The 13,669-nt window shown below is 44.8% G+C and overlaps 1 protein-coding gene across 1 annotated transcript in view; it reads left to right on the top strand.

Annotated features, from left to right (window-relative positions):
* The window catches only part of SLC2A11 (solute carrier family 2 member 11), a gene marked incomplete at its 3' end in the record, with an annotated part of 62,745 nt that overhangs the window by 44,126 nt on the left and 4,950 nt on the right, over positions 1-13,669 (top strand). The window contains exons 5-12 of the mRNA XM_081339012.1: positions 333-457; positions 1,550-1,679; positions 2,020-2,168; positions 2,565-2,752; positions 3,128-3,238; positions 8,518-8,619; positions 8,757-8,832; positions 9,324-9,451. Of these exons, the coding sequence (XP_081195138.1) occupies positions 333-457; positions 1,550-1,679; positions 2,020-2,168; positions 2,565-2,752; positions 3,128-3,238; positions 8,518-8,619; positions 8,757-8,832; positions 9,324-9,451 (1,009 nt within the window). The remainder of the gene's footprint in view (positions 1-332; positions 458-1,549; positions 1,680-2,019; positions 2,169-2,564; positions 2,753-3,127; positions 3,239-8,517; positions 8,620-8,756; positions 8,833-9,323; positions 9,452-13,669) is intronic.

Consider the following 13,669-nt stretch of genomic DNA (forward strand, 5'->3'; position numbering starts at 1 on the left):
GAAGTTTCATTTGCATTCAGGCATGCATTGAGGCTTTCCAGTTGGCAATCCCATTTATTTATTTTTATTTATTTTATTACATTTATATACCGCCCAGATTTTCCCTGCTCTCTCAGGGTTTGGCATCTCACCTCTTGGGAAAAAAGGCTACTAACATGCCACGCCCTGTTGAAGGTCTTGGCACTGGAACCCAAGCTGTCTGCCACTCTGGCCACGCAAGGAGCCAGCAGGAGCAGCCATGATGCCAAATGATGGCCAAGAGAGGCCTAGGGAAAAGAGACACACAGAGTGAAATAAGCCTTTGAAACTTTTCTCCCTTGGTTCCCTTGAAGGAAGAAATCTTTACTGGTGAACAACGCATTTGTGGCCCTTGCTGCACTGCTGGTGGGGTTCAGCCGGGTGGCAAAATCCTTTGAAATGATCTTGCTGAGCAGATTTTTTGCTGGCATCAATTCTGGTAGGTCCAAGACATGAGCAGATACATGGCAGCTGTAGCATTTGGAAAAGCAATCTATGCTATCTGACCAGGGTTTGTTCCTTGAAGATAGGGCATGCACCTTCACCATAACATGAGCCAAATATCCATCAAAATCTGTTTTTCTTCCTTTGTCTTGGCTTTCCAATTGGGGTGGAGGTTCTTAATCTCTCAGTTGCTTTCAATACTATTGACCATCCTTCTGGGCTGGCTCTGGGGACTGGGACTGGGAAGACAGTACTTTAGGGTGGTTCTCTTTGTTCTTTTGGGGCTGGTTCCACTATTGTTGGCCAGGATACATTGATGATACCTAATTTTGTTTTTTAACATCAGAGTGGCCAGATGAGGCTGTCAAGGTTAGTTTGGAAGGGAAGGAACCATCTCTGCCTCAGTCCTCTCAATGGCTGCAGATATAAGGTCTCCTGCCTTGGACCCAAGACCTCCAAGGTCTCTTACAGTCCTATGAGAGCCACTAGATCTGAGGATACTCCATCTTTAACTTTGGATGGAGTAGCACCTCCTTATTTAAGGGTGGTGCATGATCTGGTGATCTTTATGGACTTACAGCTCCTGCTCAATATGCAGCTGATAGGTGTGGATAGGAAGGTCTTGGCACAGCAGCAACTACTGTAGCAGCTGTGTCTTTTTCTTGACCAGTAGGCTCTTCAAACAGTCAGTTATGCTGTAGAGTCCACTCTTGCAATGCACTCGAAGACCACTTAGAAGTTTTCGCTGGTCCAGGATGCAGTGGCATGGGCAATGATGGCCATGCCTTGATATGCCCTTGGGATTTCTCTAATCTACAGACTGCATTGATTGCCAGTTTTTTTAAGGTGCAATTGAGGTGCTAGAAACCCTATGTGGTATAGGGCTTGAGGTTTTTTTAAGGGACTCCCTATCTACTATGGTACCTGTTTGGGTGAGGCCAAGGAACCCCTTGGCTGGGAAACTTTCACTCATTTAGCATGAAAAGCTGTGGCTGACCAATCCCTGTCACCAGAAGTGACAGTGGCTATAATAAATGCCATAAAATAAACACATTTCTTTTCTGAGACTGGGGACTTGTCTGCACAGGAGTGGCCATGAGCATCCAGCCCATGTACTTGGGGGAAAGCGCACCCAAAGAGCTCCGAGGAGCCGTGGCCATGACTTCGGCATCCTTCACGGCCCTTGGCTTGGTGATTGGCCAGGTAGCTGGACTCAGGTAAGACACAAAGCTCTGGGGAAACCTTGGGTGTGTGTGTCATCCACAAGGCACACTTCCCTTTGCTAGAGACCTGCTGTAGATTACCAAGGGCTGGGCTATGGCTGCACCTTAAATAAAACTCTAGAAGCAGAAAGATGTTGGGTAGACAGATGCCCTGCCTTGACACCTCCTGCCCAAGTCCAGTCAGCAGTCAGTCCTGTTGTCTCTTTTTTGTATGGATTTATGGAAAGGTGTTGCTGTGATGACAATCAGCAAGTAAGTTAAAGAAATACAGTCTGTTAAGTGAGACCCTGAACCATTTGTCTGTTTCCATAAGTGACTCTGGATTTTAATGTAGGGAAATCTTGGGAGCAGAAGAGAGCTGGCCTGTCCTTCTAGCCAGCAATGCGGTGCCTGGGTTGGTCCAGTTGGTGCTTCTGCCTTGGGCTCCAGAAAGCCCCCGCTACCTCTTGATTGACAGAGGAGATCAAGATTCATGCATCTCTGGTAAGCAAGGGTGGCCTGTCTTGAGATACACCCAGAGAGCAAATCATTATAGGGGCTTGGGAGGGAAGAGAGCTGTGGGGAAATATGGGCTCATTACATGATGCCATTTTAGATTCTGTGGGGATTACAGCAATCCTTGTACCCCACAGAAGTAATGTTTTCTCCCAAAGGGAACTATGTGAGGAATCTGGCCCCATCTGGAGTAAGCAATGGAATCTGTGTTCAGACATTCAAATCCATTCAAATGATTTCTGCCATGAGATGCTGTGCAGTTATTGCACGTGTTCTGCTTTTCTCAAAGGGGGTTGGAACATGTTGAGAAGTTCTAAGGCAACCAACCCATGTTGGGCCTCCACAATGCCCAACAACATCAGGCTAACCTTTGGCTTCTTTCAGCCTTGCGGCAACTGAGAGGCAACAGCGACCTGAGCATTGAGATGAAAGAAATCCTGGCGGAGCAGGCTGCCCTACAGGGACAGGCAGCCAAGACACCCTGGGAGCTGTGGAGCAACCGGGCAGTGCGGTGGCAGATTATCACTGTGGTGGTGCTCAGCAGTGCCATGCAGCTCTGTGGCAATGATTCTGTAAGTCCAGTCACTTGGCCAAGGGGCTGCCCACTGCTATCCTGCATGCCCTTTTCCCAATAGGCCTGGGAACTGAAAAGGGGTTGACATCTGGAACAGGTGGCTTCTCCTTTAGGAGCTTGCTGGCACAATCCAGGCAGCATACTAAAATGTGTGGTGTTGGCATCCTCTGTAATCGCTTTTTGATTTGAGTTTCAAAGGGAGTTGGGAGATATATTTTTTTTTGCTGTTTAAATTGTGATATGGCTTTACATTACCATTTTCATGAGTTTCCTATCTCAGATTAGCAGATTAACCTCCCCGCTTTACATAGCAATGAAAAATAGGGGCTCAGTAACCCAGGGATAACGTGATACTTTTTCTTTATTCCTGCAGATGTACTTCTACACTTCGTATGTTTTTCGAGAGGCAGGGATTCCATACGACAAGATCCAGTACAGCGTTATTGGCACTGGGAGTTGTGAACTTATCATGTCCATGACTTGTGTGAGAATTTTATCTCCTCTTCTTCCTGCCCAATATGGTCTTCTAGACAATCAAAAGGAGTTTTGCTCCTTTGCAGAGCTGCCTTCCATTTCTGAGTAGTATTCAGGACACTTTTGTCACAGCACAGAAATCATGGGTCTGCTTTGGATCATCCTCCCTTCTCTTGTGTTACCTGTAATTTTCCACCTTCTTCTAGTGATTCTCACCTCAGCTCTTGTTCCCTGCAGGAAGGAGACCCATCAATGTCAGCCCAGAGAATTATGTGTATAGTTGTTGACACTGAATCTGGAAAGACTTTCAGATAGTGGACTGGTGCATTGGAACTCTGCCCTTTTCAGATAAGGTCCCTGAAGGCTTCACCACATTGGTCACACACACCCTGTGCTTATCTTTGGTATCAGCTAGGGCAAACTTGGTTCCTAACTCTATGGGTCACTCACAATGTAGGCAAGTATCTTGAACAGTTGGGGGTTCCATGTAATGTATCTCATGATGAGGCCTTTAACCAAGTCATGAGTGGTCAGTGTAGATGTGTAGATGTGATCAGGATGGGAGTGGCAGGGTGGGATAAACTGCAGTCCAAGTCCTAGGGCTGATAGGGAATGAGACTTCTACCTCTATGCCCTGTAGTTTCTAGCTGCAAGTGCCGTGTATCCTTTTGCTTGAAGAGTGGAAAAGATTTAAAATTAAATTGATGAAGTCAATCCTAACCCCACTGCCACTGCTGTATAAAAAGACTCAGCCCTGGTACCACTGAAGGTACTGATAAAGGAGAATATTTGTAGCTCAAGGTTGAAACATGTAGGACAAACAGGCAGAAGACTAGCAGAACACATCCACGAACACCAACTAGTAGTCAGAAGACATGATGAAAACGCTTTAATTTCACAACATATGGACAGACATAACCATAATTTTTACTGGGAAACAGTGACCATCCTAGACCAAGCCAAGTCCCAAAATTCTAGAGAATTCCTGGAAGCCTGGTAGTCTGACAGTTCAGCCATCTATAGACACATAAGCATAAACAGCATTTATATAAGCTTACAGGGACACGGTGGCTCAGTGGGTTAGGACACTGAGCTTGTCGATCAGATGGTTGGCAGTTTGGCGGGTCAAATCCCGAGTGCCGCGTAACAAGATTCAAGGTGTTAGTAATGACTTACAAAGCCCTTCATGGCATGGGTCCGGATTACCTACGGCAACACCTGCGGCCGGCGTCAACTTCCCTCCGTCCAGTGTGCTCCCACAGAGAGGGCCTCCTCAGGGTGCCTCCGATCAAAGAATGTCGATTGGTGGCCCCCAGGGGGAGAGCGTTCTCTGTGGGCACGCCAGACCTATGGAACCGCTTGCCGGTTGAGCTCCGGACGGCCCCCGACCTTCGCTCCTTCCAGCGCGATCTAAAAACGTATCTATTTGAGCAGTCTGACCTGGTCTGATGGGTTAGGGTTGGGGTTTTAAATACGTCTTAATTATTGTTTTAATCTTGGGCATTTATTTAATCGCTTTTAACTTTTGTATCCTGTTTTGTATTTATTGCCCTGTACACCACCCTGAGTCCTTCGGGAGAAGGGCGGTATAAAAATATAATAATAAATAAATAAACAGAGTGAGCGTTTGTTACTCGTCCCAGCTTCTGCCAACCTAGCAGTTCGAAAGCACGTAAAAATGCAAGTAGAAAAATAGGGACCACTACGGTGGGAAGGTAACAGTGTTCTGTGCGCCTTTGGCGTCTAGTCATGCCGGCCACATGACCACGGAGATGTCCTCAGACAAGCGCTGGCTCTTCGGCTTTGAAACGGAGATGAGCACCGGCCCCTAGAGTTGGAAATGACTAGCAAACATGTGCGGGGGAACCTTTACCTTTTATATAAGTTTGGAAGAATAAACTCTCACTAAAGCTTGGAAGAATAAACCTTTGGTCTCAATGACCGACTCAGATTGGGTTCTACAATTTCTACATACTGTGCAAAAAAGACAACACCCCAAAAGGGGAACAAAAAGACCAAAACACCTCCCCACCAGCAATCAGGACCCAGATGAGCATGGACTGATAGATTAGCATCATACCAACAATCAAAAAGTAAACAATACCCCAATCAAGAAACTGCCAAAGAAGCCAACAGTAAACAGGCCAACTAAGGAACCTCCAAGACCATCCCCACTAAAACTGACAGGGCAAGATGCTAGAATATAATCTGAGAGCAAACCACATTCCTTACTAACACTGATGATGTTACATAGTTTGGTTAATAAAATGGCCGCAAAAAAAGAACTAAGCTCAGAGTGCACCAAGGACACCTCGTCATTGGAGGTGTACCTTGACAAGACACCAGCAATTGCCCCTCAGAAAAACAACTTTGAGTGAGATCCCAAAGACAGATTCACATTCACAGTTTGTATCAGGAGCAGCATTGCTCGTGATTAGGACTGATAAACCCCAGATTTGGGCATGCACACTTAAGCCTTTAAAATCACACCATTAAGTATGAAACAATTTCCTGTTACAGTCCATTCTGCAGGCATCCGTCCATTATGTCTGAAGTTGAATCCCTGACTTCTGATTCACCTTAGCCATGTTTCTGCTTTGCTGCATGGAGCAGGTCAGCCCAACTATTGGCAAAAGGTTTAGAGCAAACTTTCTTTCTTTCCTTTCACAAGAATAGAAACTACTCTTATCACAGTCATGACCAGTGAATTCTTTGACTTGCAGGTAAATCAGCTTCATTTGATCTGGCTCTAAAACAAAATGGTCCCAGATGTCTTTTTTGTTCTGAAAATTGCTTTGTTCTTCCTTCTATCTCAAGACAATTTCTTCCCATATCTTTCCTGACCTGATCAGCTCGCTAACTTTCATTTCATGTTGCTTGGTGTGATGTCATACAAGGACTAACCATTTTGGGCTGATCATTGGCCACTGAGCAATGAGGTGGCCTCCCCCCCTCCCCCCAGGGGGCTTCTCTTCCCCGCCACCAATTGGGTTAATTGTTCCTCTTGTGCAAAAAAGTTGGCTGGGTGATATGGGGCCAGTCACTCAGTGGCGTAGCGTGGGTTGTCAGCACCCGGGGCAAGGCAAGTAATTTGCGCCCCCTAACCTGTGGATTTTAGCACTCGAGTCTCTTCCACTAGCTCAGGAATTCTGGGAGTTGAAGTCCATGAGTCATAAAAGAGCCAAGGTTGCCTACCCCTGAGTTAGGTTCAAGGCAAAAAAGGGTCTCTGGAGAAGAGGGAAAATGCTAGTTTAACACTGAAACAAGGCAACTTTAAGGTGCCTCAGCTGTGATTTAGGATGAGACAAAGAGAGGACATGGCGTTGAAAATGGTTAATGGGGCATGTTTGTTCCACTCTTAGTGGACGTCAGGATAAACCCCACGAGAGAATGACCTTACAACAGATGTGAATAGGCTTGGACTACGTTTGTAGATTGAGTGCATACATCACATGGAGCGATGATGGGCTTCATCAAGATTTATGATCCCACAATTGGCTAGTTTTCTCCATCTTGTCCTAAACCCTGGATACCAACCACGGTTTATGGCTTAGCATGTGGCGTGGGGTTGACCCAACATGTTAGGCGACAAACAATGACTTCCAACTTACAATGCCTCAGCTTCCCAAGGTTATTCCAAAGCCGGAAAAGCCAACCAACCCACCCTGCAGCTTTGCCTGCTTAGGCTGAACCCCAGGAATTCATACTTGCTGCGGCGCCCGACCTATTTTCTGCCCAGACGCTGCTTATCCAAGCCAAGCCGCCTCCTTCTCTTTTGCACCTCACCCCAAAGATTCGCCGGCCTGGCTGGAAACTCTCGCTGCTGGCGACGTGTGTCGGGGGGGGCGGTTCCGATCGCCGATGCACGGTTGGATCGGCAACCTGCCGACGCAGCTTTCGTTCCAGAACAGGGACCCCCGGAGAGACGCTGCAGCGATCCTCCCCCCGCGGGAAATCCACCCTCTTTCAAGCCCTGCTGCGCCCCCCCCGCCTTTGGCAACCCCGGGAGGGCCTTGGGAGAGCCTCCGCAGCGGAGCCCCGGGCTTGCAGGAGGGCCGCGCTCTGTGCACGCTCAGGAGCTGCCTTCTTTGCGGGGGGGGGGGAGGAGGGAGAGAAGGCTTCCGTCCAGCGCCGGAGCGAAGGCGGAGCGGCCCGAAGGAGGAGTCACGCTGTGTGGTTGTGTGTTTGTGTGTGTGTGTGTGTGTGTGTGTGTGTGGCGCGCCGTGGGGCATCAGGCCCTTCCCGGCTGGGGCTCCGGTGCCTCCGCCCTGCCGGATCCCGGCGCCGTCGAGCGCGCCCCCCCCAGAAGTTGCGCCCGGTGCGGCCGGCCCCCTCTGCACCCCCCACGCTACGCCACTGCAGTCACTCTCTCTGTTCAACCCATTTCATAAGGTTGTTGTTGTGGGGCAAACAGGAGCATAGGGCATATTGTACACCACCTTGTCTTGTAAAAACTAAAGGTGGGGTATCAATGGCTTGTAAACTTTTCAGCTCCAGGTGGTGATAAAGGCTATTCTGTGCCCCTTCTTTGCCTTATCAGGAAATTTGCATAATTCATGGGCTACTCTTTGCAAAGCATCCATAAATGGATGCAGGGGCAGCTCTTTGGGGAAGGTAAGGCCTTCTTCTCTGGAGCGCTATGCCTGCCAGTCCCATTCAAGTAAGCTCCCTGACAGAGAATCGCTCAGTGGCTTTGCGTGTCCATTGCAGGACCAGCAGTTCTGAGGACTGCAGACCCAAAATCCTTTGTGGAGGATCCTGAGCAGTCGGGCCCTAGGATCCACAAAGGTTTGCATGCATGGAGGCAGCTGTGAAGCTTTTTATGCTTTCATTACAAGAAAAGAGTCCTTCGACTTTCCATTTTGGCCATTTATTTATAGTATGCTAATAGTATGAAAAGCTTCTCCTCTGTCTGAAATGCCTCTTGGAACATCACATGACTGGGATACTGTCTTCTTTAAAGGACTGTAAAAGTTATTTGAGTGTATTGTGCGGTTCCTTTTTTTTATCAGGTGAAGTATCATATTATCCATATGGCATGTAAAAACTGAATCCCTCTCAGTAAATGGCACTTTTTGGAGCTGTTCTAATCCCAAAATGTACAGACTGAAATCAAGGGAGATGATCACTCAGTCAGTCTCTAGAAAGTACCAGCCTATTGATCTCCCCTTTTGTATCTCTTCAATGGTGAAGGGGTGGAGGTTGATCTGTTCAATGGGGAGGGGTAGGCCTCTCTGTGGAGAGCCTGGGTCGGTCACCCATTAAGGGTATTCTCTGTGATGCTTCCAGAACCTCCTCATCGAGTGTGTCGGGCGACGGATGCTGCTCATAGGGGGATACAGCCTCATGGCCACCTGGGCCATTGTGTTCATGGTAGTGTTATCTCTACAGGTAAGAGCCACTCTTTGTTCCTTTGGGTTGAAGGACCTCAGATCTTCCAATTCAGCAAGAATCACATGCTGGGCACTTCCTAGTTTGCCCATTCCCCTCCCTCCCCTCATCTGCCCCACCACTTTTTGGTCTTACAGGAACAATTCAGCTGGATGCCTTATCTCAGCATGGCCTGCATCTTTGCCTACATCCTGAGCTTTGGCATTGGACCGGGTGAGTTACAAAAGCACTGAGGGTCTCAACAGGGGCATGAAAAAATGTGCCACCACCACACATTCATTCATGTCCAGGCGATTTAGAGATTGGGGATCTTTGGGGGGGGGGTTTCTGTGGTAGATGAGGGTCATGCTAGCATTTTAGTATCTGCTTCTTTGAAAACTTTCCAATTCTTCTAATTAGGATAATAAGCAGTAAAGTAGCATCAAGCAGAAAAACAGTCTGTGGGTGGAACATCCTGACTTTGACTGCTTCCCAGGAGAAATGTCCATATTTATTCACATCCATATTTGGGGCTTCGTGGTTGTTTCCAGCTACAGGCAGCTTTTCTGCTTCCCAAGATTCATCAAGACTGCTTACCACTCTGGCATGCCTGGGCAAAACACACTGTGCACCTCAGTCTAGGAAAGGTCAGAAACTGGGCTGATATTGCCATATTTTTATCTTCCTTCTTAGAAAGTAACATTTAATTTGCCTGGTTTCTCTAGCTGGTGTGACAGGAATTATACCCACGGAGATTTTTGATCAGGTTGCCCGCCCAGCTGCTTACACAATCAGCGGTTCTCTACTCTGGATCAACTTATTTCTGGTGGGCCTAGCATTTCCTTTTGTGGTGGTAAGCTCTGTTTATATTTCTGCACAGCATCAATTAGTTCATGAGGGACACAGGAAGTAGGAGCTAGTGGTTTTGAAGCAGACATCCTTTTTGTCCATATTGATGGACAAAAGCATTGTCCTAGCTGTGGATTCAGGGAGATGGAGCCCCCACCCACTCAAGGCTAGGTGTTCCTCCTGTTCTAGATTCAGCTGTGACTCCTCCCAATTGCTATACAGTCACATGACCAAGGATCTCCTCTCCTAGCAGGTTGTTGCTGTTTTCTCCTCCAGATGGTCAGTCCAAGGAGGCCTTGCTCAAGTCTTTCTGGAGTCCTAACTTTCCTTATTTTATTTAAAGCATTTATATAGCCACCCATCTTTTGGCAACTTTGGGCAGCTCCCAGACATAAAATATTTTTTAAAAAACTATTACACTCAACCACTTAAAACATAAAATGTTAAAAAAAACTGGTAACAATCCATGATAAAGCTCCATCATCTAAAGTTCTTCTAGTACTGGGGGAAGAGCCAGGTCTTTAAAGCCTAATGGAAGGGAGGCTTGCCAAACTTCAGGGGGCAAACTATGCTGCAGGGCAGGGGCTGCCATGGAAAAAGCATGCTTCCTAACTCCATCAGATGAAAATATTAGGAGGAAGGAACCAGAACACGTCCACCCTCTCTGACCTAGTAGAATGGGTAAATCTGCTGAGGTAAAGGCAGTCTCACAGATAGGATGGTCCCAAGTTGCTGCATTCTGGACCAATTGAAGTTTCTGGGTGGTCTTCAAAGGCTGCCTCAAGCATACCACATTGCAGTAATCAGACAGGAGATGCCCAAGACATGAGTGACTATAAGTAATGCCTCCACCTCCAAGAAAGGACACAACTAGTGTACCAGATGAATCTGTGCAAAGCCTGCCCTAGTCATGGTTGCCACCTGCTCATCAAGCAGGAACAATGAGTCTAGTCCCCCCCAATTGCATACTAACTCAGCCTGGGAAAGGGCCACCCAATCCAAAGGCAAAGATAAAGAATCATCCAGTCTGTGTGGCCAAAGAACCAAAATGACTCCATCTTGCCAGAGTTGGATGGGCTGGTTCCTCCAGGTGGATGGGAGAATGGAACAGATCCAGCCATATCCAAGGTTAGAATCCTAGTTTCTAGACAATGACCATTCCTGTGTAGAGGTTTCCTTGCAGTGCTTGGTATCTTTTTCTTTCTTGGTCAATAGGAAGAGAATACAGAACAGACTTGGAAGGGACCTTGGAGGTACTTTAATCCAACCTCCTACTCAAGCAGGAGATTCTATACCATTCCAGAGAAATGGCTATCTGATTTCTTGGAAACCTCCAGTGATGGAGTACCCACAACTTCTGGAAGAAAGCCATTCCACTGGCTAATTATTCTCATTGTCAGCAAATTTCTTCTTATTTCTTGGTTTTCTCCTTGATTAGTTTCCACCCATTGCTTCTTGTCCTGCCCTCAGGTGCTTTGGTTGACCTCTTTGTGGCAGTCCCTCAAATATTGGAAGATTGCTTTTATGTCACCCCAGTCCTTCTCTTTGTTAGACTCTGGTAATTGCCAGAACCTCAGGTGAGAGTGACAATGTCATATTGGAATTCAAAATAATGCAAACACAAGCAGTAGAATATAATCCAACCAGTGTCTTAAACTTTAAAAGAGCTGATTTTAACAAACTTACAGAAAGCCTAAGCAAAATTTCATGGATAAAAATCCTAGAGGAAAATAACTCAAGAAGCAGGGGAAACTATGAAAAATATGATCATAAAAGCCCAGTTCAGCATAATACCACTAAAAAAGAAAAACAAGAAATCCAAGAAGAAACCAGCATTGTTGCATAACGATCTCTCTGATAAACAAAAAGGAAAAGTACAAACAATGGAAAGAGGGACACATAACTAAGGCAAAATATCAGCATATAGCCCAAATCTGCAAAGATGATGTCAGGAAAGCAAAGACTCAGAATGAATAAAGACTTGCAACAAAAGTCAAAGATAATAAATTTATTTCAACATATAAATAAAAAGAAAAAAAGTCAAGAGAGAAGATGGCAAAGAAGTAACAGGCAGTAGAGAGAAAGCAGAGCTGCTTAACTCATTCTTAACTCATCTTCACGCAAAAAAACATTATAGCACAACCTATCAAAAACCTAACTGTAAAAGACAGACTAGAAATAAAAATTAAAATAAAAAAACGGTAAAAGAACAGCTGTCTGACCTTGATGAATATAAATCACTGGAGATAATGGACATCCTTGTCTTGTACCTTTTCTTATCTCAAAGTTCTCTGTGTAGTCTCCATTTACAATCACTTTTGCTGTTTGTTTGTGGTATATTGTTTCAATCATATTTATAAAGTTTTGTCCAAAGTCCATAGTTTTTAGTTGTTGAGTCATAAATTGCCAGGAAACATTTTGAGCATCTAAAAATACTAGTGCCAGTTGTTTCCCTGTATTCATTTCATAATATTCAAATATGTCCATTATAACTCTTAGGTTATTTTTGATTTTTCTCTTTGGTAGGAATCCGTTTTGATCTGGATGTATAAATTCAGTTAGAAATCTTTTCAGTCTCTCCGCTGTTATTGAGATAAAAAAATTATAATCCACAATTAGTAATGATATTGGTCTGTAATTTATTATCTGTGTCAAATCTAAGCCTTCTTTTGGTATTAAATTAATATTTGCTCCTGTCCATGTATTTGGGAGTTTAACCTCCAACAAAAGTTCATTAAACAAATCTTTCAATGGTGCACTGTATCTTGTAGGCATTTATACAACACTGCTGGTAACCCATCTGGTCCCCGTGTTTTTTCATTTTTTTGTCTTCTTATAGCCTTTGTCAATTCCATCACTGTTATTTTTTCATTTAACATAATTTTAAAGTTTTCTGAAACTTTTGGTAAGTTATTTTTTCCCATATATGGAATCGTTTTCTCCCATGAATTTTTTTATATATCATACAGTTTCTCATAGTATTCTTTAATTAGCTTTTTTATTTCTTCATTTTTAAATTGTAAACAGCCTTTTTTGTCTACTAGATTATTTATCAATTTTTTCTCCTTCTGTTTTTTAAGTTTATAAGCTAACCATCTTCCTGGTTTATTTGCGTTTTCAAAAAAAATTTGTTTTGCTCTTTCAATTTGCTGTGCCAGTTTTTCTATTTCCATTAAAATTAATTTATGTTTTGTGATTTCCATTTGTTTTTTCAGTATTTTCTTTTGTGGATTTATTTGTAGTTCTAATTCTAGTTTTTTAAATTCTTCCCTTAACAATGTGTTGTTGTCTTTTTTCTTTGGGTTTTTTTTTTGCCATATATGTTATAGCTACACCTCTAAAATATGCTTTGGCTGTATCCCATACATTTTGTAATGTTGTATCTTCTTTTTTGTTTTCTTTGAAAAGTCCATTTCTTTTGTTGCTAGTTCTATAAAAATTTTTTCTTTTAATATGGATTGGTTCAAGGTCCATCTTGATTTTTTGTATTCCTTTCCATTTCATTTTTAAAGGGTTGTGATCTGCCCAAGTACCTAATTCTATCTCAATCTCCTGCATGTTGTTGTTATCTGCGAACTCGTGTCCAACCCATTGCAACCCCATGGACAATGTTCCTCCAGGCCTTCCTGTCCTCTACCATCTTCTGGAGACCATTTAAGCTCACGCCTCCTGCTTCAGGGACTCCATCCAGCCACCTCCAGTCCAACTTTCACTGCCATAGCCGTGACTATACGCACTTTTGTTGACAGGGTGATGTCTCTGCTTTTTACTGTGCTGTCTTAGATTTGCCATGGCTTTCCTCCCAAGGAGCAAGCGTTTTTTAATTTCTTGGCTACAGTTAAATAGGCAGGGCAACAGTATACAGCCTTTTTTAAAAAATCCCATTTATATCCCACCCTTCTCCGAAGACTCAGGGCGGCTTACAATCTAAGAAGCACAAATCAATGTGCTTAGCAATAGCCTTCATTCTATGAATATGCCTGCTTATTAGGGCTTTTGCCCCCCCCCCCAGCAGCATTTTTACACAGTCAGCTTACTGTCCCCAACAATCTGGGTCCTCATTTTACCTATCTCAGAAGGATGGAAGGCTGAGTCAACTTTGAGCCTGGGGGGACTTGAACCTGCACTAATTGCAGGCAGCTGGTGTTACTTAAGGAGGCATTAGCCCACTGCTCCACCAAGGCTCTTGCCAGACTCCTTTCCCAATTTTGAACCAATCAGT

Source organism: Vipera berus (genome assembly GCF_964194415.1).
Source record: "Vipera berus genome assembly, chromosome: 14".
NCBI classification, from domain to species: Eukaryota; Metazoa; Chordata; class Lepidosauria; order Squamata; family Viperidae; genus Vipera; species Vipera berus.